Source organism: Choristoneura fumiferana, chromosome 8, assembly GCF_025370935.1.
Source record: "Choristoneura fumiferana chromosome 8, NRCan_CFum_1, whole genome shotgun sequence".
Taxonomy (NCBI): Eukaryota; Metazoa; Arthropoda; class Insecta; order Lepidoptera; family Tortricidae; genus Choristoneura; species Choristoneura fumiferana.
The window spans coordinates 2,398,794-2,425,055 of NC_133479.1; the positions used below are offsets into that span (position 1 = coordinate 2,398,794).

The 26,262-nt window shown below is 36.9% G+C and overlaps 1 protein-coding gene across 1 annotated transcript in view; it reads right to left on the minus strand.

Annotated features, from left to right (window-relative positions):
* Positions 1-26,262, minus strand: part of LOC141430111 (uncharacterized) — a 276,496-nt gene that overhangs the window by 133,639 nt on the left and 116,595 nt on the right. Inside the window, 1 exon segment of the mRNA XM_074090657.1 lies at positions 10,159-10,226. Within this exon segment, the coding sequence (XP_073946758.1) occupies positions 10,159-10,226 (68 nt within the window).

Below are 26,262 nucleotides of genomic sequence, written 5' to 3' on the forward strand. Positions count from 1 at the left end.
GATTAATTTGCCGTTTTTTTGCCTATGTAGGGTCTAATGGCCTACCGGGTTGTTAGGAACTAATCTTGAAATACTTACGTGAACTTGAAATACTTAATACGACCGAAGATCTAAAGGACCTTTTCTCAAAACCCGAATGGACTAGCAAAAAGAGCGGTTCTCAATATTATACTATTGTCAATAAGACTCAATTTCAAATGGACCGAGTCTCATTCAAACTTATTTGTATAGATAATGGTACGGAACCCTTCGTGCGCGAGCCCGACTCCAAGCGGAAACCAATAAAGGAAAACTTATTCTGATGGTTCAAAATTCCGACGTAAAATTGGACTCCGGTAAGAATGAACGTGTCTTCCTCTCTGGAGCGGAGCAAGCGGTGCCTTTCTTCCCTGAATAATTCATACGAGTTGAGATTGTAAGGGATTTGTCTTAGTGATGCTAATTCATAATCGGATGACAGGAATTGATGAGCGATTTCAGTTCGGGCGATGTTGGAAAAATGGGAAAGCTCATTTGGTATTCATGCTTACGGATTTTACTACTTAATTATTCTTTCGTTTAAATATAATGTATTTATGGATCCGCATTACCATTAGTAATTTTTGTGTTACTGGAATTTGCGTGTTAACTAATATTAAATAATGTATGTACAGGCGTGGCTGCACTGTGATCATAGTGTATAAGTTTACGTATGTTAATGTACGTTTTAGCTAGTGTAATTAGTGTATGTAACGTACGCCTGTTTGAATGTGATATACGCTTTCAGTCAATTCGTAACTACGGCCACTGCAATTTGGTCGCAAGGTCGAGCAATTTTTAGCAATAAATAGAAGTTGTGAATACCGAAATGTATTAGTTATAGTCTAGGTATTTTCATTTGTTTCACCTACAAAAGAAAAATAACAAGAAATGAGTATGAGTACAAAATGAGTATGAGTGAGTACAAAGCGCATTCTCTTCATAAGTTCACAAGGCTCATGATCAATTGAAGTATTTTTATCCGTAACTATTGAAGCTTTTGTCGCCGGAAATTGAATCGGTCCCACACTCGAATCAGAACCAACCCCCGGCCTGTATTTACGAAAATATATCAAAAAATACAATGTGGTTTGTAAGAAAAACAGAAGGTCTCTCGAAAAGGTTCTAATATTTTCCCTGTGAAGTAAATGTGACAGGATGTTTTTGTAAGGCACAATAAGTGCCTCAGTGAGTTAAATGAACTAAAAGAATTTCCTTGCTCACCCTGAGCAAGGAAATTCTTTTAGTTCATTGATATGGACCTCCGCAAAGTAACGCCTGATTCAATAAATTACCTCAGTGAGTTCCTTGATGACAATGTGTACAATGACGGCTTATCAGACAAGGTTGTAGCGGATTAACCACACGGCGGTTTAGTTATAGTTTACACGGAGTTACTCAAGGACTGCTACTATACAGGTGTAATTTATACAGAATTTAGTCGGTTCGATTTCCGGGTGTACAAGCGAATTTTCGAAAATCTTTGAATGCAGTTTTCTTTCTGTTCAAAAATAAAGGAATGTTTTGTTTGGGTTTAATTTACTATCTACAGTATTAAGAGTCCCTTCAGGTGGCTTTACAAAAATCTACCCTGTATTGTCGTGTCGCTGTATCGTCAACATTTGAACTTTTTACTCGACTATACGCAGAGAGTTATGTTGCTCGAGTCTATTTATGTCATGTTTTTTTGGTCCTACGGGAAGAGATGGGTAACTGAGTACGGCACGGATATCATACATTAAAGTTTTTAACTTTTCATATAGACAGAATGCTTGAATGTTTTGAATGACATTTTAATTATTTTATTGTTTTAGTTTATTGATTGTTCTTAATTCCTAAATTTTACATAGAAATTGTAATTATAACTTCATATTCATGTTTTAGCCTTTAGACATTTTGGCTAACATTACTGTATTAAACATTACACATTATTCTTATTTCTATATACATTTAACTATCCTTCTGTGAATTTCTTATAATTACCTGACATGTGTATTGTATTATTTTTAATTTTAGAACTCTGACATCTTATTTATTTTTATTTTTATTGTTTTGATAAATCAATCGTAATTAATTAAACTACTAACATTATCAGTATAAGACTGTAACTAACACGAAATAAACGTTAAATTATTATTATTTAAATTATTATTATTATTATTATATATATTTTCAGAACGTAATAAATAAATCTCTGTACCTATCTATCTGTTAAAGAAACATTTTCGTAATTAGTTGTTTTAAATAATTCAATTGAATTAAACTCTTCAAAGGAATCCTAAAGGTTGGGGAAATGTACCCTCCAAGTTGCAGATAACAGAATGTTTACAAAGATTGGCCCAACTAATCCGGTTCGAAGAGCGAAGTTGATTCGATTAGTTCATTTATACAAATGTATTTTGTATTTAGCTCAAGCTTAGCGCGTTTTCATTGAACTGAGCAATCTTGTGGAGTTTTGCTACAAGCAATGTAAAGCAAACCTCGTTTTTGCAACCTAAAAAGCAGTGCTGCAAGCAGCAGTGTAGATCAAAATTGAGTTGTGAAAATTTAAAGTAGTTTTCTCACATTCGCACGAATGTGCAAACCATCAAGCCTTGTAGGACAACGTCTTCGCCCATGTCCATATCCTTCAAACCATGCTACGGACCGTCAAATCTGCAGTTAGATTCTCTACCAAATAAGCTTACGAGTTAAACTCTCGTGGAAATGGATTCCTAAACATAATGAATATATATAATTAGTCAGTCGAAAAAAATATCGGACAACAAGCTTTTAAGCAACGCATTCGTCGATATTCCTAGCTCTATATCGGGCACAACGTGATTTGCCCGTGGCTCCGCCCGCGTGGTATTCAGTTATCGCGCGCTGTTCCCTCGGAAACTGTGCATTTTTCCGGGATAAAAAGTAGCCTATGTCACTCTCGGGCCCATAAACTATCTCTATGCCAAAAATCACGTCGATCCGTCGCTCCGTTACGGCGTGAAAGACGGACAAACATACAAACACACTTTCGCATTTATAATATTAGTATGGAAGTATGGATATATCTGATATCTACGTCACGCGATCTCATTTTCTTTATTTCCGATAAAAGCTATACGGTAAAGTTGGACTGCTCATAATATGGCCACGTATTGCCATAAGTCCATAACTATATTATAAACTAACTTGTGCCAGCGTAACTTCTGCGATAACACAACTTTGATGAGGTTGGTGCCATCTTTTGTTTTGCAGTTTTCAACAATAAACGTGGGCAAACGATAAGTTGACTTGTTCTTGCCGGTATTTACCCGACTGCCCGAAGGAGGGTTATGTTTTTCGAGCGTATGTATGTATGTATGTATGTATGACGACCAGATGGCCTAGTGGTTAGAGAACCTGACTACGAAGCTTGAGGTCCCGGGTTCGATTCCCGTGTCGGGGCAGATATTTGTATGAAAAATACGAATGTTTGTTCTCGGGTCTTGGGTGTTTAATATGTATTTAAGTATGTATCTATCTATATAATTATATGTATCCGTTGCTTAGTACCCATAACACAAGCTTTGGCTTACTTTGGGACTAGGATTGGTGTGAATTGTCCGGATTATTTATTTATTTATGTATGTATGTAAGTACGTATGTATGTAAGTAGACGTATGTATGTATGTATGTGGGTATGTATGTCCATTTCTTTGATCCTCGCTGCAGCCTAAACGGCTGGATGGATGGATGGTGACGGACGACCAAGGCCCAAAAGTTTCGACCGCAGACGACCGGATGGCCAAGTGGTTAGAGAACCTGACTACGAAGCTTGAGGTCCCGGGTTCGATTCCCTGCCGGGGCAGATAATTGTATGAATTATACGAATGTTTGTTCTCGGGTCTTGGATGTCTAATATGTATTTCCAGTATGTATTTATTTATATAAGTACGTTTATCCGTTGCTTAGTATCATAGTACAAGCTTTGCTTAGTTTCGGACTAGGTCAATTGGTGTCAGATGTCCCATGATATTATTATTGAAATCATATTTGCGGCACTTCATAAATAATGTTATCATGTCAAAGGTAATAATAATTACTCGTATATCTCAAAAACGGGTGGAACGATTTTTATAACATAAATTTTTCATAACCTAAGACCCACCGAAAATTCGCTTTCACTTAAAAACCGCATCGAAATCGGTCCATCTGTTTGAGGTCTAAGATGCCACGTGGATGCCACTCACAGACAGATGGCGTCAAACCATAACACCCCTCTTTTTGCGTCGGGGGTTAAAAAGTGCACTTAGCAAGAAGCTTGGTATTAAAATTGGAATTATTAAAACAGTTATGTCAAGGTTAAGTCCTCTTGGTTCCAATGGAAGACCAGAGCCGTCCGTAAGCTCATTATCAAATAAATAGTAAAGTAATCAGAATTTTAATTTTCGGTTGAAAGATTGCTATATCATGTCAAGATAATTAACTAAACTATAACTACATTTCCGAATTTTAATTTTTCTTTATGTTTTTTCTTTAGTATTTACTAGCCTGTTACCCGCAACTCCGTCCGCGTAGAATTCGGTTTTCACTATCCCGCTGGAACTATGAAATTTTCCGGGATAAAAACTATCTTATGTCCTTCCCCGAGACTCAAACTATCTGTATACCGAATTTCATCTAAATTGGTTCAGCGGTTTAGATGTGATGAAGTAACAAATAAACCGACTTTTTTACTATAGTTACTTTTTATTATATTTATATTATCTTTTTTATTATATTTATATATATAAGTGGGATAAGCTGAGATGATGATTATGATGACATTTTTGAGCACCAGATGTCGATGTGGCCTGTGCTTGTTTCCGTGAAACCGGATCACGGCAGCCTCCTCCGTAAAACGTATCCGTCATTAAGGATGGGACCCTCTAATGGAAGAGACAACTCATGATAGATGCGGCTCTGTGTACGAGTAACACCTGTACAAGGGAAACTCCTCCAGCTCCCTCCTTCCCCTGGTTAACTCCAGGGAGTTGGGGATGTGCAGTCGGGTTTTTCAGTCTGGGTTCCTGACTGCTCGCCTCAATCTTCTATAAAGCACCTTATATAAAATTTAAAAACTAAAAGTCATTAAACAAAAGCAAGAACCTAGCGTCTTTGACCCTAAAGGCTATTCAACCCAAAAAAACACAAGTACAAGGAGAGAAGAAGGCACCACTGGGTTTGGAAGATTAGAACGAAAATAATTGGAAATTAGATCTTACAGTGCCTGCCAAAATGATGCCAAGATGATGGAAAAATTGGGTGCCCCTTGAAATTTCGACAAACTAATTATCGAATTTCATTTCATCGAAAACGATATATCGAATATTCAATATTAATATTTTCTCTTGGAGTAATTTCACTTCATCAATTAGTCATTACATATTAAAACAATTATAAGAACAATAGTAAAAGGATTATTAGGTATTTGCTTAAAAATACATTTCATGAACTATTCATGAGACAGAACAACTAAAATATCGCTGTTTATTTCATCGACGTATTATTATAAAACACTTTAATTTCATAGTTGATTACACTGTATTTTAAGTTACACTGTTTCTAATCAATAAAAACTTTTCATTTCATTTCATTCACAGGATTATTTTTTAACAAACGAGAATATTGTACCTCTTTTGGCAAATAAAATGAATATAGTTACTATTATTTAAAAATAGTTTTGGTTAGGTTGAAACTGCGACCGTGGTATTTTCGCTAACAGGACAGTAGGTTAGGTTAGAACTGCGACCCCAACAAAAATACATCGCTTCCAGGAAAGTAGGTTAGTTTGGTAAGAATATGCGACCCCAACAAAAAAAATGAACCTTGACTTTTAAATGATATTAGGTTAAAAGTATGCGACCCCAAGAAACCAAAAAACTACTAGAAAAGAAAATACATATACAACAACAAATTTAAAAAAACATTGAAGTTGTGAAATGACAAATATTAAAATAATATTCTAAGATGTAAAATTTACAACATTAAAAAAAGTATGAAATAATAAATTATGAAATGAATATCTGCCAAATAAACAATCTCTTAAATAATATTTCCAGAAAATAAATCTGTGATTTAAAATTACTCATTATAATCATTCCAGATAATGAATATTCGACGAAATAAAAAAATTAAACGTTGACTTTTAAATAATATTTGATTAAAAGTATGTCGAAATTTGAAGAGTAAATCAGAAAGACTATAAACATAAAAGGTTCCGTTGAAAAAGACCAGTTTATTTCTGTTTTAAAATCTTTTAATTTAAATTTCTTATTTAATGAACCCACCAGAGTCACACCACTTCGGCACATGTATTGACAACATTTGGTTAACTTGTAAGTATTTAGAAAAAGCTGTTATCAGTGGAGTACGATCGGATCACAAAGCTCAAACAGTGAAGTTACCTCGGGCTAGGGGCGGTGTTAATCAAACCATAGAAATTAGGCCGTTGAAACAAACAAAGACTTGACCGTCTCAAAACAAACATCGCGCAAAAAGTAAACAATTTAAAAGTAAATACTAAAAATCCAAACGAAAATTTCAAGATATTGTTAAATACTGTATGCGAGGAATACGATAAAACGTGTAGTAAAAAACGTATTAAAATAGGAAACAAACTATCATTCAATGAATGGGCTACACCCGGAATACGTAGGAGTAGGGACGTCTTATATGATCTTTATGATAAGAAATCGTGTACCACTGATGAACGTTTCCACCAGTATGTCAGGGATTATTCAAAATTATTCAAAATTATATGTAATAAAGCAAAAGCAGCCCATGTAACTAATAAAATTAAGTCCTCTGATGATAAAATTAAAACAGTTTGGAAAATTATAAATACTGAAACCGGTCGACGTAAGAACGCGGAGTCCTCTATATCATTAAAGATTAACAACGTATTAGAAACGGACGCGGTTAAAGTAGCTAACGAATTTAATACCTACTTCTCTAAAATCCCCATCGAAACGACAAAATGTCTCGCGTCTTCCTCAAAGTTAGCTGAATCGCTCTTAAAACAAAATGTATCTATTCCAAACTTAAGTAATTTTAAATTCACGCATGTCTCTCCCTGTGACATCATTAAGACTTTTAGATTATTGAAAGTAAAAAAAACGGAAGACTTGTGGGGCGTCTCAGTTAAGGTTCTACATTCCATTTTAGATGTCGTTGCTCCAACTTTAGCATTTATATTTAATAGCTGTATAGATGAAGGCGTATTTCCAGATTTGATGAAATATAGTAAAGTAGTTCCTATTTTTAAATCAGGTGATAAAGATAATCCCTCTGATTATCGTCCTGTGTCCATCCTATCAGCGTTTAGCAAAATATTCGAAAAAATAATGCTGACGCAAATGATCTCGCATTTTAATACCCATAAAATCATGCATCCACAGCAGTTCGGATTCACAAAAGGCAGGTCTACTACAGACGCGGGTCATAGTTTAGTTAAATTCATATTGCAAGCTTGGGAGGAATCACATGACGCTATAGGTGTATTCTGCGACCTTTCGAAAGCTTTTGATTGTGTGGATCATGATACTTTAATTTGTAAGTTAAATTTTTATGGCATTCGTGGCCTCGCTTTAGAACTCATTAAATCTTACCTCACACAAAGAAAGCAAAAGGTAGCGATTAACGGAACGGTATCGGAGGGATCTGTGGTCGAAATGGGAGTGCCTCAAGGATCCATTCTTGCCCCATTCCTGTATCTTATTTATGTAAATGACCTTACTTATATGGTAAGCCAAAAGTCGGGTATAGTTATGTTTGCTGACGACACGTCTTTACTGTTCAAGGTTAGTAGAAAAGATACCGACTTCATTGAGCCCAATGAAACCCTGTCCGTGATATCCGCATGGTTTGCTGCCAATAATTTGTTACTAAATCCTAAGAAAACTAAATGTATTAAATTCTCGTTGATAAATTCATCTAGCTCGAATTCAGTTTCTAATATAAAGTTAAATGGTCAAACTATTGAATTTGTAAAATCAACAGTATTTTAGGAATAACGCTCGATTCTAAACTACAGTGGGGACCTCACGTCACAGCAATCGCGGGTAGATTGAGCTCTGCTGCTTTTGCAGTTTGGAAAATACGGCAGCTAACCGATGTGGCGACGGCACGGTTGGTGTATTTTGCTTACTTTAATAGCATTATTTCGTACGGCCTTATTTTATGGGGATCTGCTGCAGACATTGAGTCAATTTTTATCTTACAAAAGAGAGCAATTAGAGCAATTTATAATTTGAAGACGCGTGAATCTTTAAGATCTTTTTTTAAGGAAACAGATATCCTAACCCTGCCGTCGCTTTATGTTTTTGAAATAATCATGTATGTTAGGAAGAACATATGTGATTTTCCCACTAACGTCGATAAGCCAAAGGCTACTAGAAACACAGGGAAGCTTAAAGTTCCATCTTACAGACTGGCTAAAACCAAAAAGTCTTTTCTGGGAAATTGCATACGTTTTTATAATAAAATTCCAAAAAATATTATAAATGAAACGGATACAAAATTCAGATCTATTGTCAAGAAGACATTAATATCAAAGGCGTATTATAAAGTTAATGATTATATCATGGACAGGGATATTTGGAAATAATTCCGATCCGCATTAGCGATCCCTTCAAATAGCGAACCTACTGTGTTAAAAATAAAGTTGTGTTAAATACTTGTGATGTATACATATCATTTAATAATATTGTAAATCTGTTTTAAAAAAATATATATATATACCTCGTTGAGTTTCTTGCCGGATTCTTCTCAGCAGAGGTTTTTCCGAACCGGTGGTAGATTTTTTTTTGACATTCATAAGTGCTTGTTATAGCCTAAATTGAATAAAGATATTTTGACTTTTGACTTTTGTAATCTTTATACGCACAAACGCAAGCAAAAGTGCGCAGCTTTTCATTTAATTATTAACTTTTCATATTAATTAATTAGTTTTAACTAAATATTGTGTTTTTTATAAATTATATGTATGTTAGTCCTTAAGGTATATTGTATGGGCCGTGTTAACCGAAATAAATGGTTTGTCGTCCCGGCTGATAGAGACCTCAGGAGACCCCAGAGCTGGCGCTTACCTCTCCCAGCGAATTTCTCTGACTGTACAGAGAGGTAATGTCGCCAGTGTGCTGGGGTCTATGCCGCAGGAGGGCCTCTTAGATGGTGTTTTCTTTTTATAGTTAGGTAAATTTATGTTGTTTTTATTTTTTTTTCCTATCATATTATTGTATCTTGTGTTGTAAATAAATAAAATTAAAATAAAAAAAAATTGTTTGTTTATTATTATTATTTATATTTTTAAGTTGAGAAAACTTCAACATTTTTTTTTCGACTGGATGGCAAACTAGCAACTGGGTCTCCTGATGGAAAGAGATCACCACCGCACATAGACACCTGCAACACCAGGGGTATATTTGATATTTGTCCCGGTTTTGAATAAGTCGCATCTATCGTTTACCAAATCTAACACAAATGTGATATTTTCTCATCGCTGACATACGATATTTCTTGTTTCCAAAATTTAATTACGACTTCGCTTGTTTAGGGACGAGCCTACCGATAACAAGTGGGAATAGATTATCGGAAGCTTGTGTAACGTTTTTAGGGTTCCGTGTCACGTGTCAATAATTTTTAGTTAAAATATCATTTTTTATGTTTATCAAATTTCAAGTCAATCCATCTCGAAGGAGGATAATTTGACTTCACGGTAAGTTAAATAAAAGTTTGTAAAAAATGGTAAAAAATACGTGATAGTTAGCTCCGTTGTTCATATGTGCGTCCGTTTGTAAAGGCTATTGTCTCAGAAAGGTAAGAGGTCTAATGTGGCTTTGCTCTATAACAACTGCTAATAAAAAGTTTCCAGGTGTATTATATAACCTGAAAATATACAATGCATTTTAAAAGACAAAAATGAAAAATAACAATTAAGAAAAACAGTGTCTGCGTAGACCCTGTTGCCTTTGCCTCTTAAGTAAAAGGTTAAAAAACATAAAAAGTCGTGACCCAGGGATCACATCAAGCACTCATTTTTTACTCGAGTGCCCAAAGGAGGGTTCTGTTTTTAAAATTGCATCCGTCGAAGCTGGGACGGGGCACTATAATTATTATAAATTATAGTAAGCTTGTACTCACCTAGTCTTAAATATTTAGTAAAGAACACTTGGTAAATGGTGGCACTCGTTATTTTCCTATAGCGTAACCTGAAACAAGAGAAATACATATTAATTTCATAATTATATTGATTTGATAACACCACGGATTTTTTAATACATTAAAAACTAACAAATTTTGGTCATCCCTTAAGTACTGGATTGTGTTTTTTCTGTCTCAGCACACTATGCCGAAGATACGCGACCGAAGTTTCGGATTTTACGTTTCGACGTAATATAGACGTAAAATTGCGGTACAAAAATTCGGCGTAATCACGCTTGCTATGAAATTTTAATTACTAGCAACGCGTTCGCCAAAATTGGAATTGTCTATTTTTTCACAATAAATATTTATAGTACCTAATCGTCAATAGTTTATGGTAAATCGGAAACCATTTCGAGATAAATGCTTTTTAGTTCTCTTCCTGAAGTTAGTCTTATCTATGTTTGATAAAAATCGGTTAAGCTGTCAATTTCGGGGATTTTTCAACTTTTTCAAGTTGGTTAGGTGATTTATGAACCAATTGAAAGCCGTTAATCAAGGTGCGGTCCACCTACGCCGTATCGTTGGCAGTACGTCGTGTGATTCACCGCGGGTGTGATGGATGACGACGGAACGGCCTTGGTGGTCGTGACCTTTATACTGCGTTTGGTTCAAGCTCGTGGGGAATTTTTACACCTATATAGCTCGGCGTACTGGGGTTTAATTCTCTAGAGGTTAGGCGTAACTATTCTCTGTTGATTATGCTTTGCGGCGCTTTACGCGGGGGTTCTGACTGTGCAGAATTGGTGGCGCAACTTGTGCGCTTACATGTTCCTTTCTTGACCAAGTTCTGTTTTAGGCCACGCAATAACCCCCTACTGGCGGTCCCGTCTGCGCGTACCGTTGCTCGCAGGCAGTCGCCGCTAGTTCGCGCACAGTGCCTTCTTAATGGCCTTCTTGCATCAGCTCCAGAGTGTGACGTGTTTGATGGTCGATGGAATTGCGTATGTGATGAATGTTTAAGGTTCTGTGGGATGATGGATGTACGTTTGTCCACCTGTGCTTAAAAAAAATGTTTAAACGTTTGTTTTGTTTTATACATTTAATTTATGAATTGTTGTTTTGTTGGATTGTCATTCAATCTCTCTCTTCTCAGTGTTTGTCTTGCGCAGTGCCTTAGTGTTTAACTGTTATACTGTGTAAGTTTCTTTGAAATAAATAAAATAAAAAAAAAAATTATATATCTTTAGAAAGTGTTTCTGTTCCATTATCATCATTTCATCATTTAGCCATGGGACTTTTTTTTACATAAAACTGACCTGTGATTGACTCCTATCTCACCCTTTTTCTTTTTCCCTATCTAAACTCTTTTCTTAATCGCTGGCCACAGTTAGCCAGGATATGGGTTCCAATACCGTCCAGAACATAAAAAAAAACTGGCCAAGTGCGAGTCGGTCTCGCGCACGAGGGTTTCCGTACCATCTACATCTGTACAACTTTGATTGATTGATTAGACATTAGCAAAAAACGGTAAAAAACACGTTTACTGTATGGGAGCCCCCTTAAATATTTATTTTATTCTGTTTTTAGTACCTATTTGTTGTTATAGCGGCCCCAGTACATAACCTGTGAAAATTTTAAACTGCCTAACTATCACGGTTCATGCGATACAGCCTGGTGACAGACGGAGGACGGACAGCGAAGGCTTAGTAATAGGTTTCCGTTTTTGCCCTTTGGGTAAGGAACCCTAAAAATTGTTTAGCAATTCTTTAGATTTAGTTCATAAAAACAAAACATTTTATTTTCCTCAGTCAAATTGATAAAATTCAAGAATATCGAGCGGTCGTAAAGAAAAGTGCTGATAGTTTGAACTGAATCTATTGCACTAAAAATATCATAAAATATCTACACAAATGCACACGCAGCGATATTTGGATATTAAAAGTTATGGATGTTTGTTATTTTATACTAGCTTTTAGTCGCGGCTTTGCATACGAAAACATCAGTGAAATAAAAGGCATGATCCATGTCTTTAATAGAGTTTAGCACGACTGTTTCGGACTAATCGTTAGTTCTTCCTCTAGGAGCAAACGCGAGACGCGACTATGAAAGAGGGTAATTTATGTTTTTCGTGTGTTAATGGCTTATGAATATTGTATGTTTCATTGGTCTTCTCTTCTCTGTAGGCTCTGTATCCTAAAAAAACTGGATGATTTTGAAGATTATGAGGTATGAAAATATTATTTCAAAATGGCGTCCGCGAAAAAATATGGAGGGGTTTAATTTTTTTTTAATTCATCAACAACGCGGGTTTTTACCCGACTGCAAGGTGAGGTATTGTTTTATATATTAGCCAACAGCAAAAGCAACCGCACTTAAAGTCTAGTATATGTATAATAAAAGTGGTTATTGATTCTCAATTCATGCCCGCGTGTCAGCGATGTGTATAAACATACGTAATGACAGCGAATGAATAAATAATAGGACAATTCAGGTCACTGTTTGTACATTGGTTTCTGGCGATATAATGATAGGAAGTTATACACTTCAACGATTAATGCATACACTATGTTCCTGAGCACTTAAGGTTTTTTTATACGGCAGTCATAACGCTGGGTTAAAATACCGAAATGGTGATTATTTATAGTGTTTTTAGCGTTACCGGGAATTTTTGAGCTGGTCACAAATAAATAAATAAATTACTTTGATTGCTTAGTAGCGACATCTCTTGTCTGGGTGAGCGGTTAGTTCCGAAAGAGTGTGACGTCTGTCGACGAAACATAGATGTCGCTAGTGCTGCTGCTTAAGTAGCATAGTAGAAATAAGACACCTGAGATATTTTGAACATGAAACTACCGTGAGACTCAACTCATATTAAATATATTGACCCGGATAACTCACGTCTTAAATCGATTGATCGTGTTGCAGCAGCCGCTGAGTCGCGTTGCTCCGAAGACGAAGGGCTACGGATTAGCCCGAAACATGTCGAGCTAAACTCGATTTAAGACGTGAGTTATCCGGGTCAATATATTTAACCTGAGATATGTATGCACAGGAAAAATTCGTGCCTAGATTCCTGTCCAGCAGTGGTGTAGGGGTTATAGCACGCAGCACGGATTGCTGAGGATCTGGGTTCGATTCCCAGTGCTGGTCTCTTTTTCTGGTTTTTCTGTGCATCCATATCTCAGTTTGTATTTTCGATATGGTTTCACGGAATACCCGTAAAAGTAACAAATTTGGAGTTGAAATAAAAAATACAAAAAGACTCCAAAAATAACTCATAGATAAAGTTGAATTTATTTTTTTGTAAATTTGAATGATACAGAGAAAATGACACTTTATTCCTTTTTCAAAAGATATAAGTTCTATTGCTAACAATATGGACTAGTATTATCACTTTGAACCCCAGGAGGCTAAACTCTGGGGGGAGGTGTGGGTTGGTTCCTGTTTGCATAACTACGTTATCGATATTTTTGACCACCTTGGCCCCTCCGAAATATCTGATGGTGACTGTACAAAGAATACTTGACCAAGGAACAGCTAGATACAAGGCATCCATCAGTTACTTCCAACTGCCTGCCTGATAATTTAAATAATAATGAGTACGCGAAACTGAAAGAAAAGCTTTAATTATAAAAAATATTTGCGATTTATTAAGAGCCAAAAAAAAAGCCGTGGGTGGATAGTGGTTTGACTATCGCCTCTCAAGAATGAGGGTCGCGGTTCAAACCCGGCTCGCACCTCTGAGTTTTCGAAATTCATGTGCGGAATTGTACATTTGAAATTTACACGAGCATTTGCGAATGAAGGAAAACATTCTGAGGAAACCTGCACAAACTGCGAAGCAATTCAATCTGTGTGTGTGAAGTTCCCAATCCGCACGGGCCCCGTCGGAGAACAAATGGCCCAAGCCCTCTCGTTCTGAGAGGTGGCCTGTGCCCAGCAGTGGGACGTATATAGGCTGGGATGGGATGATGAAGAGCCAAATTTAGAATGTTGCTGAAAGCGCCGTGAATTGGCACAACACTGCTCCCATTCAATATTGTTTAAACTAAATCGGGCCAACATAATGTACTATCCTATGCGAATTACGGTTCTAGCGGTCGACCAACAGAAAACTGTCGTAGCCTGAGTTTTTGGAGGGAGTCACTAATAATAATACATCGGGGCTAGTGGAAAAAAAACCATTTTTAGGGTTCCGTAGCCAAAATGGCAAAAATGGAATCCTTATAGTTTCGCCATGTCTGTCTGTCTGTCTGTCCGTCAGCGGCTTTTCTCAGGGACTATCAATGCTAGAAAGCTGTAATTTTGGCGAATATATATGTTAACTATGCCGATAAATGGTACAATAAAAAAAACAAAATCAATTTTTGATAGAGTAACTCCCATAGACGTAAAGTGGGGTTTTTTCTCATCCAACCTTGTAGTGTGGGGTATCGTTGGATAGGTCTTTTAAAACCAATAGGGGGTTGATCGATTCAGTGATCTGTTTGCAAAATATTCCACTTTAAAGTGCAAATTTTCATTAAAATCGAGCGTCCCCCCCTCTAAAATCTAAACCGGTGGGTGGAAAAATTTGAAAAAATTCAGGATGGTAGTAAGTATATCAAACTTACAAGGAAAACTATAACGGTTAAGTTTTCTTGAGAATTATTAGTAATTTAAGAGTAAATAGCAGCCTAAGGTATAAAATATACCTAAACTTGGAATATTCCGTACAAAATGCGAAATCCTTAGAAAAATATTACTTATTTTTTTCGTAATGGCTACGGAACCCTATTTCGGGCGTGTCCGACACGCTCTTGGCCGGTTTTTTAATTTTGTAAACTTTTAGAAGATTTTTCAATTTGACGTGTACGATTTTGGGGGAGTCATGTCCCCTGTGACCTTCCCCTTCGGACCGCGCCTGAAACTATCCAGTGAAACTTCTCGGGTCCTGTCATCATCATCATCATCTCTGCCTTTCACTGCAGGGCACAGGCCTCGCAGAACAGGGCTTGGACCGAAGTACTCACGCAGGCTCAGTGCGGATTGGGAACTAACATAAATATTGAATTTCTAATCAAGTATGTGCAGGTTTGCTCACGATGTTTTCCTTCACCGTAGAGGTCATAAATTCCAAATGTAATACCGCACATAAATTTCCAAAAACTCAGAGGTGCGAGCCCGGGTCCGAACACCACGAACCTCTACTTGAGAGGCCATTTCATTCTGTGCGGAGGCTGCTCTGCAGTGGGAGAGACGAAGTTGCAGGCAACAGCTAGTCAACAATCAAAGAGTACGTAGAAACTCATTGCTCTATTTGGTTGAAGGTAACCTCCCAATACAATACATTAGTTAAGTACAAGCAAACATACAACAGTGACAAGCAATTTCCAGGTCAGATTCTACAACACAAAGGATATAAAAGACAGGAAACAGTTCCAAACTGTTTCCGCCATCACAAAAATTTGACCTAGAAATACATTGACGAACAGCTTGCCATGTTAGTAAGTCTGATATGATGAAGTCATTTTTGGCCTATATACCTCCTGAGTATGTTATTTTTATGTGCTTTAATGTTGTAGGTACAAAAGTTATGCAATACAATTCTTATGTTACATTTTATATCTACGAAATTAGGAAAATTATTAGAAAAACATCTAGAATTATAGAGAAAACCTGGAAACAACAGCAAAGAAAATAAATGGTGTACGTGAAGCTCCCAATCCACACTGGGCCAGTGTGGGAACTACGCCCAAGTCAAATCCAGAGTAAATGTACTCAATGTAGCAATGAAAATGAATTCAGATTTGGAAACGCGTTAGCATATTCTGTGGTGTTTATGATAGTTGAGTCTTTACATATTGTCGAGATGGGCGGGGTGTCTGCTTAAACAATATAATATGTATGTGTCTCTGTCACTCAATCGCAACGCAGTACCATGGTACTATAATTTTTTGATGTTATTCCATGCCTTTATACTTAAAGACAATGGCCTCAATTGTTCCCGCGGAGTTATGACTTTAGTTTTAAAAAATTAGCAGGTACGTCATTTCAGACTAAAGAGGTTTCAAATCAGCCAACGTTTGATTTAAATCTTTAAAACTTAGCTATAACCTTCGTTTTTTTATATTCTAAATTTATATCAAATTGTTTTGCAATAACTTTAGTAAATATTTTTTTTTAGCAAGTTGGAATAATCTGGCACTAAGACAATTCGAATTCTAAACTACACACGGTTCTTAGTATTATCTTTACTTCCTAGTTACTTGACATACAATACAATATCGCTGTTTGAAATCCGGCTCAAAGGATCATTAAATGTTTATAATTATAAGAAAATTTATTTAGTTAATTTAAGCAATAAAAGACATGCATATAGGTAGAGTCATTCACGTTGACGCGTGCCGTGGTTCTTTGTAATGTCATAAATGTCTAATTTTGACAAAATCACTCTTCTTCGTGGATGGCACTAGGTAATTCATTTCATTATCTTTTTTCCTAGTACAGAAAAAAGAAAAAAACTTTTTTTAATACAATTATTAGGCTATGATTGGTTATTTGGAGTCTTTTTGTATTTTTTATTTTCAACTCCAAATTTGTTACTTTTACGGGTATCCCGTGAAACCATATCGAAATACAAACTGAGACATGGATGCACAAAAAAACCAGAAAAAGAGACCAGCGCTGGGAATCGAACCCAGGTCCTCAGCAATCCGTGCTGCGTGCTATAACCCCTACACCACCGCTGGACAGGAATTTAGACACGAATTTAAAAAATACAAAAAGACTCCAAATAACCAATCATAATTTGATTGCTTAGTAGCGACATCTCTTGTCTGGGTGAGCGGTTGGTTCCGAAAGAATGTGACGTCTCTCGATGAGAGCGAAACATAGATGTCGCTAGTGCTGCTGCATAGTAGCGTAGTAGAAATAAGCAACCTGAGATATGTACGCATAGGAAAAATTCGTGTCTAAATTTCTGTCCAGCGGTGGTGTAGGGGTTAGCATGCAGCACGGATTGCTGAGGACCTGGGTTCGATTCCCAGCGCTGGTCTCTTTTTCTGTTTGTATTTTCGATACAATTATTAGGCGTCAAGATGGCCAGTAACAATTTTAGGCTTACGAAACTAAAAAGTTTTTAGGTCAGAGATTTTGTACACGGATTAAATTACCTATTCCTGTTTATTCGTCAATCGTGTCTTCCGTGTGTCAGCGGCTGGCCGGTAATTTGTCACCGTCAAAGGTGCCTTAAGTAAGGGTGTATTTGCACTGAAAAGAGGTAATGACTCGTTCCCGCTAATGTAAACGCGCCTTACGGCTTAATGGATTAGACAATGGAGAGCGGCTTGTGGACGTGACGTCATAGTTGCTACAAGGAAAGTATTACGATCGAGTACACTACCGTTTGTAGTACACTACCGTATAGGTAAAAAACCGGCCAAGAGCGTGTCGGACACCCCCAAAATAGGGTTCCGTAGCCATTACGAAAAAATAAGTAATATTTTCCTAAGGATTTCGTATTTTATACGGACTCTTCCAAGTTTAGGTATATTTTATACCTTAGGCTGCTATTTACTCTTAAACTACTAATAATTCATATTAAATATAATGACCCGGATAACTCACGTCTTAAATCGAGTTTAGCTCGACTGTTTCGGGCTAATCCGTAGCCCTTCGTCTTCGGAGTTGTTGGAGTTTCATGTTCGAAATTACTAATAATTCTCAAGAAAACTTAGCCGTTATAGTTTTCCTTGAAAGTTTAATATACTTACTGCCATTTTGAATTTTTTTAAAATTTTCCACCCACCGGTTTAGATTTTAGAGGCGGGGGACGCTCGATTTTCTTGAAAATTTGCTCTTTAAAGTTGAATATTTCGCAAACACCTTACTGAATCGAAAAATTGTCTTAGCAAACTTCTAATGGATTTTAAAGACCTATCCAAGGATACCCCACACTATAGGGTTAGATGAGAAAAAAAAATCACCCCCTTTACATGTATGAGGTACCCTAAAAAAATTTTTTTTTGTTTTTTATTGTACCATTTTATCTGCATAGTTTACATATATATCTGTGCAAAATTACAGCTTTCTAGCATTGATAGTCCTTGAGCAAAGCCGTGGACGGACGGACAGACAGACATGGCGAAACTATAAGGGTTCCGTTTTTGCCATTTTGGTTCCTCCTAAAAAGACCCTTGGATAACTTCGCGTATCCAGCCAATTTATTTTAGAAAGCTTTAATAGTAGATTGTACAACAAGAGCACTGCAACAGGTGCTGGTGACTGTACTGTCGAACTTGTAATAAAAAGAAAATGTTGCTATTTCCACCAAATTTTATCTTTACTAATATTATTATAACCACCATTTTTCACGTGGTAGGACCTTGTGCAAGGCATTGTATTTTTTTTATATCACGGGACAATTCACACCAATTGACCTAGTCCCAAAGTAAGCTTAGCAAAGCTTGTGTTATGGGTACTAAGCAACGGATAAATATAATTATATAGACAGATACATACTTAAATACATAGTAAACACCCAAGACCCGAGAACAAACATTCGTATTTTTCATACAAATATCTGCCCCGACACGGGAATCGAACCCGGGACCTCAAGCTTCGTAGTCAGGTTCTCTAACCACTAGGCCATCTGGTCGAATTGTATTGTATTGTATTGTAAAACTCTTTAAAACTCATAAAAACACATGAAAATAACATAACACAGGATAATAAGATGTACAAAGGCGAACTTATCCCTTAAAGGGATCTCTTCTAGTTAACCCTGAACGATCAAGACCAAGGATCAAGGTCTGCCCGGATTGCTACCACCATCTTGCTCGCTAATCCTCCCGTGAAGCAGCAGTGCTTGCACTGTTGTGTTTTGACGTGGAGAGTAAGACAGCCGGTGAAATTACTGGCACTTGACGCATCCCATCTTAGGCCTCTAGGTTGGCAACACATGCTGTTGCAGATGATTATGGGCGGTGGTGATCTCTTACCATCAGGAGACTCACTTGCTCGTTTGCCATCCAGCCGAATAAAAAAAAAACCTAACCAACAGAAAAGAGAGAAGTTGTAAAACCTCCGACATTGTCACTTCAAAGTTCAATATCTCAAAACGGCAACCAATTTTGATAAAAAATGTCTCTTAGAACCATCGCAAGGAAACCTGTTTTCATAAAAAAAAACCGCACTCAAATCAGTTTACCCGTTTAAGAGTTACGGTGCCACAGACAGACACACATAGCGGTCAAACACAAATTGTATGCTGAATAGGTTTCATTTTTAACCCCCGACGCAAAAAGAGGGGTGTTATAAGTTTGACCGCTTGTATGTCTGTGTGTCTGTCTGTGGCACCGTAGCTCTTAAACGGGTGGACCGATTTGAATGCGGTCTTGCATTATTTGAGAGCAGGTTTCCTAGCGATGGTTCTTAGACATGTTTCATCAAAATCGGTGTAGTTTCTGAGCATTGCATAATTCCGCTTATCCAGCCAATTTATTTTAGAAAGTTTTAAAATATTTTTTTCCATTTGAATCATATTAGTAGGTAGGTAAATTTTAAACCTCCTGTGGTGGCCTAGTGGTTTGACCTATCGCCTCTCAAGCAGAGGGTCGTGGGTTCAAACCCCGGCTCGCACCTCTGAGTTTTTCGAAATTCATGTGCGGAATTACATTTGAAATTTACCACGAGCTTTGCGGTGAAGGAAAACATCGTGAGGAAACCTGCACAAACCTGCGAAGCAATTCAATGGTGCGTGTGAAGTTCCCAATCCGCACTGGGCCCGCGTGGGAACTACGGCCCGAGCCCTCTTGTTCTGAGAGGAGGCCTGTGCCCCAGCAGTGGGACGTATATAGGCTGGGATGATGATGATGATGATGAATTTTTAAACGGCTACAAATTAAAGGATATCGAGAACAGAAGCCACTCGCACTTGGCAGCTTTCTATTTCAAGTTCGCGGTCCATAACAAAGAAACGCTAAACAAAAAACAAAACGATACTAACCTCGCTGATCTGCTAATTAAGAAACAAACAAGAAGCGCAAATAATGATTAATCCGCAAAAACAAATGGATTCGCTTACTTTAAGATATAATTTTATGGTATCCAGCAAGTTATTGCCATAATGCTGTTATTTATGAAGCCCAAGTTTTAGCCTTAATTTATTATCGGAGCCGCAAGTGATTAATCGAAGTAGGGCGAAAGAATACTGTGAATTATACTCTCACAATAAGTATAGTTTGCCTCTGTGGTGTCAACTAATTCGATTCCTTTGTAAGCCTAGAATAATTATTGAACCACTTGCTACTTAGACCAGCTGCTTTTTAGACCACATGCTACATAGACCAGTTGCTTTTTAGACGAAGTGAGACTAACCCAAATTTACGGCATTCGATTAATGAACTATTAACAATTGCTTTGCTCACCCGCGACCTTGCGAAAGCGAAGGTCTATACTATAGAACGAATGTGTACATGCAACGCCACACTGTAAACACACACATATTACATAAACATAGACTTTGACTTTGTCATCTTCGCCTTCCATTAAGCGAGATTGAGGCCGAACGTAAGCCTATTTTTTATATCTGCTCGTTTGCCCCCTCGTTTTATTAAAAAAAAAAAAAAAAAAAACTGTCACCGCTACGCTGACGCATTATGAACTCGACCAGAAGGCCTACTCAGAAGTTCGAAAATCGAAGTTCGTATCGTACCGCTCTCGCTCTCGTATTAAATATTATAAGTGTCACAGGAACCGTTCGAAACGAACTTCGATTTTCAAATTTCGTAGTAGCCCCCCATAATTCATGTTGCAATGCAACCACCGGTCACTATGCAATCATGCAGGAATTGAAATACAAACTGAAATATAGATGCACAGAAAAACGGTACCATCAGTGGTGTAGCGGTATAGCACGCGGTACGGATTACCGAGGACCTGGGTTCGATTCCCAGTGATGGTCTTATTTTCTGTTTTTTCTGTGCATCTATATTTCAGTTTGTATTTTCAATTTCGGTTTTACGGGATGACCGTAAAAGTAAAAATTTGGAATTGAAATAAAAAATACAAAAAGATTCCAAAAAAAAACAATCTTAATCATGCAGAACCCAGTTTCGCGATGCATATTAGTCTAATAATATTAGTGTTTTGTCTCATTTTCTCGTACAGTTTATGGGACAAAACGCTAAAATTATTAGACTAAAAATGCTTTGAGTAACTGGGCCCATGTTCTATGAAATTAGTAGTTAGTTTGTAGTCAAGTCAGAATTTTCTAATAACGTTGTGTGTGCGCGAGATCCATTCACATTTGGCCAGTTTTATTTTATTTTATTAAGAATTTATAATCAGGCATCAGCAACCTTTTATCGGTAATATCGCGAATCAGGCATTGCCAACATTTTGCCGGTACCGCGAATAAGGCGTCGTGAACCTTTTGTCGGGAGAGTGACAGTGATGTACTCTGAGTGCATCTCAAGCGCACTCCACCGCCGTTCAAAAGTCATGTCGTTGAGGGCTGAGGGCGGGTTGGTAACTGTGTTCTGTTCATATAATAACAGACATGATTTGAGTGTGTGTGATGTAGATAGATGAAAAACGTTTATTTGGTGCTCCAAACGTAATCAAGATTAGATTAAGCCCTCTTTTTCTAAAAGGAGATCTGTGCCTAGCAGTAGGTATACATGGTGTTAAAAATATCCTGTACTACCTACGTTCGTATAATCCTTCACATGTGGTAAAACATTGAACTTTCGAAGATAAAAGAAATATTTTTAATGGAGATAAACTCTTCTTGTGAAGTGACTCAACTTCCATACAAAACTTTTTTTTTCGAATTAAAATATATTTTTTCCGATAATCTGACAAGCGATTGTCAATTTTTCAATGCATGAAAATCATTAGTTCAAAAACACCCTACTCACTCCAGCGTTGAAGAACCTTTTACAAAAGTTTAATATTAAAGTACCGGGGTATTTAATCAGTGTGTCTTGCCCGTCTTCACATATGGAATGGAAACCACCACCTTAACAGAAAGGTCTGCTGAGAAACTCCGTGTCGCACAAAGAGCAATGGAGCGAATAATGCTCGGAATACACCTTCTGGACCGAAAGAAAAACGAGTTGATCAGACAGAAGACTAAAGTGAATGACGTAATAACAGAAATAGAACGCAGAAAGTGGAGATGGGCAGGACATATTGCTAGAATGGACCACAGTCGTTGGCGAGAATAGTCCTGGGGTGGGAACCCTGTGCTAACACCCGCGGTAGAGGACGACCACCAAAAAGCTGGCGTAAACTGGATGCGAGTGGCAATGAATAGGCAAGACTGGAAAAGTAGAGAGGAGGCCTATGTCCGAAGACGGGCGCTATAAGGGCTGTTATAGATAGATAGATAGATAGAATATTAAAGTAATTTTGAAATGTACCAATTACTTTGTAGTTCAATAATTAACGTTTATTTAATTAGTTTTCTACGTATAAACAGAAAACAGCGTGTTTTAATTTAAGACAATTATTTCCAAGTACCAATATTTTATAGGTAAGTACCAACATTACAGGTAAAAGCCAATTGAAATAACCATAAATGGAGTGTCATTATTATACTGCGACAAACCAATTCAAACCTTATTACATTTACGCAGAGAATTCCTTTGCAAATATCATCGAACGATTTAAACTTTTTAAAATGAAAGCCACTGGCTGTCAATAAAACGCTTGCCAACGACGCTAAGTGGCCAGCATTACAAATTCATTTTTAAAAGCTGCCAGTATTTTGAATGTAAGCTTTTAAAAATAAATAGGTATTCGATTTCAAGGGAAGATTATTGTTTATGTACCTACAGTAAGTTATCGTTTGAAATGGAAGCTACTTAGTCGGTGCGATTGCCAATTTAGCTGTGTTTTTTTTTTGCTTTTACTTTTCTTGCCGTATTACTTTGCGTTAAAACTTGGTAGTCCAATTTAACCTTCTTCCAGTGGTCGGATTGACTAAAAATATGGTATTCATTTCGTATCACCCTACCTACATTACGATGTGCATAAAAAACAAAAATATCAGTTAGCATTAAAGTTTGTACCAGCCTACAAAAAAAATAATTGAAAAGTCCCAGTGCTTTAAAAACTGGGCGTAAGTGGATTGGGAACTTCGCACACAATATTGAGTTACTCGTTAGATATGTCCAGGTTTCCCCACGATGTTTTCTTTCACCGTACAGCTCCTGGTGAATTTCAGGTGTAATTTCACACATGAATTCTAATAAAAACTCAGAGGTGCGCGGGTTCGGGATTTGAACCCACGATCTGCTGGAGAGGTTATAAGTTTTAAGTACATACTAGGCTACCACGCCTAAAAATGATATATAATAAAGATTTTTCTTAACTACTTTGGAATACTTTTGCAACAAAAAAACTGTGTTTTTCCTCGTAAATATACTATAAGCTTTAAATAAAAAATATTACATTTTAAAAATCAAAAAACCCGACTGCCTTAAAAACTAAAAGGAAGAAAATAAGTCTAGTGGTCTAGAACTCTGTCAAGAAGCTCATTTTTAAGGTTCAACAGTCGGGACCTATTCAAATCCTAACCAGCTCAAAAAATCTTGGTAATGGGTCCCAACTGTTGAACCTTAAAATGAGCTTCTTGACAGAGTTCTAGACCACTAGACTTATTTTCTTCCTTTTAGTTTTTAAAGCAGTCGGGTTTTTTGATTTTTAAAATTTAATATTTTTTATTATTGTATACTTTTTTGATATTTCTGTGAAAATAGTTGATTAAAAGTATTATAACCTAATCTATAGGCTAATTATGAGCTTTCATTTGATTCCCATATTGTTACAATACAAAATATATTTTTTATTCCTCCGCCATTTTTTTTTCGCAGACGCCATATTGAAATATTATATACCCTATGTCACTCCGACAGTTATGACGAATCCAATGACCCTCATGTTAAAAACCGTCTAGCCGTTTAGGCTGCAGCCAGGACCAAAGAAATGGACATACATACCCACATACATACATACGCTCGAAAAACATAACCCTCCTTTGGGCAGTCGGGTAAAAATAACAAAGAATTTCAACAATAAAGCTGCTTACACACGACCCAACTCAAGCGTGGAATAAAGTGGGAAACTATAGTCTGAGATATGGGAAGTAAATCCTTGTCATCATAAACTCTGTTTTCTTCTGAAGATTTGCGGAAACAAATAAATTTGGATTTTTATTGCAGGACATAGTGCTGTGGACAGATCAAACTGATTTAGAAAAAAAAGTTCTTCTAGACAGGGTGGGTGAGTAGTACGACAAACTTAAGGGGGAGATAGGTGGGCTAGTCGTCTACAAAATGTAGAAAAAGGGTAGTAGGTATTAATAAAAATCTCATCGTTTCCGAGAAATTACGATTCTTCTGATCTTTCGAAAAATGTATTAAGATTTTGGGTTGTGATATTTGGAATTTTTTTTTTTTTATACCTAAAATCTTGAATAGTTGTGTAATCAAATGTTAAATTTTGTCTCATCTCCTGAACTTTGGTCAAGTAGATCTAATTAAAAACATTTAGATTTAATGGACATCAATAAATGAAAATATCTTTAGTCCCGTCCCGGGTGTTGTATTAGATATCAATTTAGTTATGTTGGATTTTTCATTTTATTACACAACAATCGTGTATCTGTATCAAGACTTGCTCCCCTATTATATTAGCGAATTAGAGCAAACAGAATCTAAACCGTCACAGCCTACAACCGTAAGTGATCTTTAACAAAGCCAGGCTTGTGTGTAATTGAATCGTGCATGCCCGATCCGATTAGACAGCGAATCCAACTCGACGTCGAGTTACGTAATCTAAATATAGTACTGAATAAAAGACTTTTTTTTTATTCGACTGGATGGCAAACGAGCAAGTGGGTCTCCTGATGGAAAGAGATCACCACCGCCCATAGACACCTGCAACACCAGGGATTGCAGATGCGTTGCCAACCTAGAGGCCTAAGATGGGATAACTCAAGTGCCAGTAATTTCACCGGCTGTCTTACTCTCCACGCCGAAACACAACAGTGCAAGCACTGCTGCTTCACGGCAGGATTAGCGAGCAAGATGGTGGTAGCAATCCTACCACCTGCCATATTATCAAATTGAGATAAAAATACCATTGAACACTGTGCGAGGAACATTGTACGAGGATGTGTTGCGTGAATGTGTTTTTTGGGAACCAATAGGAACGCTTCATTTACCTCGCCTCGCTCTGCTCAGCTGTTTCCACCAGAGCGGTGCTGAGCGAGTATAGGTAAATGAACCGTTTATACAAAACACATTCCTCGCAATACATCTTCGCACGGCTCTGGTGGACACTTTCAGCCTTGACATGAAAATTACATTTAATATGTATAAAAAAAAAACGCTGGAAACGGTTTTTAAAAAGTTGCAAAACAAAAATAGCTGATTTATGCGAGTAGAATCGAATCTTGCATTTAAAAGCCCGAGGCATACGCTAGATATTCAAGCGTTAAGTACGTATAGCGTAAATGGCGTAACTAAATTTGAATTCTTTTTTTTTTTGGTTACTTGAAACAAAGACTCTGGCCAGCGAAAGCTGTCCATGCATTTTTTACGAAACTAATCCGGTATCATTTTTGAGACTGTCAAAATTGACATATTGTCATTCGAACCCGGCTTAGATAATTTTGATATTTCTGCTTCAACAAATAAATAAATTATTTTTTGTTTAATTCCACCTCCTACCATCGTCAAAATGGAAAATGTTATAATTAAAATTTTAGAAGATACTTATATTCAATGCCAATCTGGTCAAAATGGTCCAAAAAATGATGCGTCTGGACTGTACGTAAATGGGCACTGACAAAGGTCATAAAATTTACCAAGGGACTAGTAAAGTGCATCATCAACTTTCACACATTACTATAATCAATGTTGATGCAGCTTGATGTCTCGAGTATAATTTAATATTTGGGAAATTTAAATAAATATCTAAGTATCAAAATCGTTTAATAAGTGTTGTCAGCCTTATTTTTTTTTAAATTTGCCGCGGTTTGTCTGGGACAGTTTTCGTTGGCCAGAGTCTAAACATCCGACCAATGTTCTTAAATTTCACTAACAGATT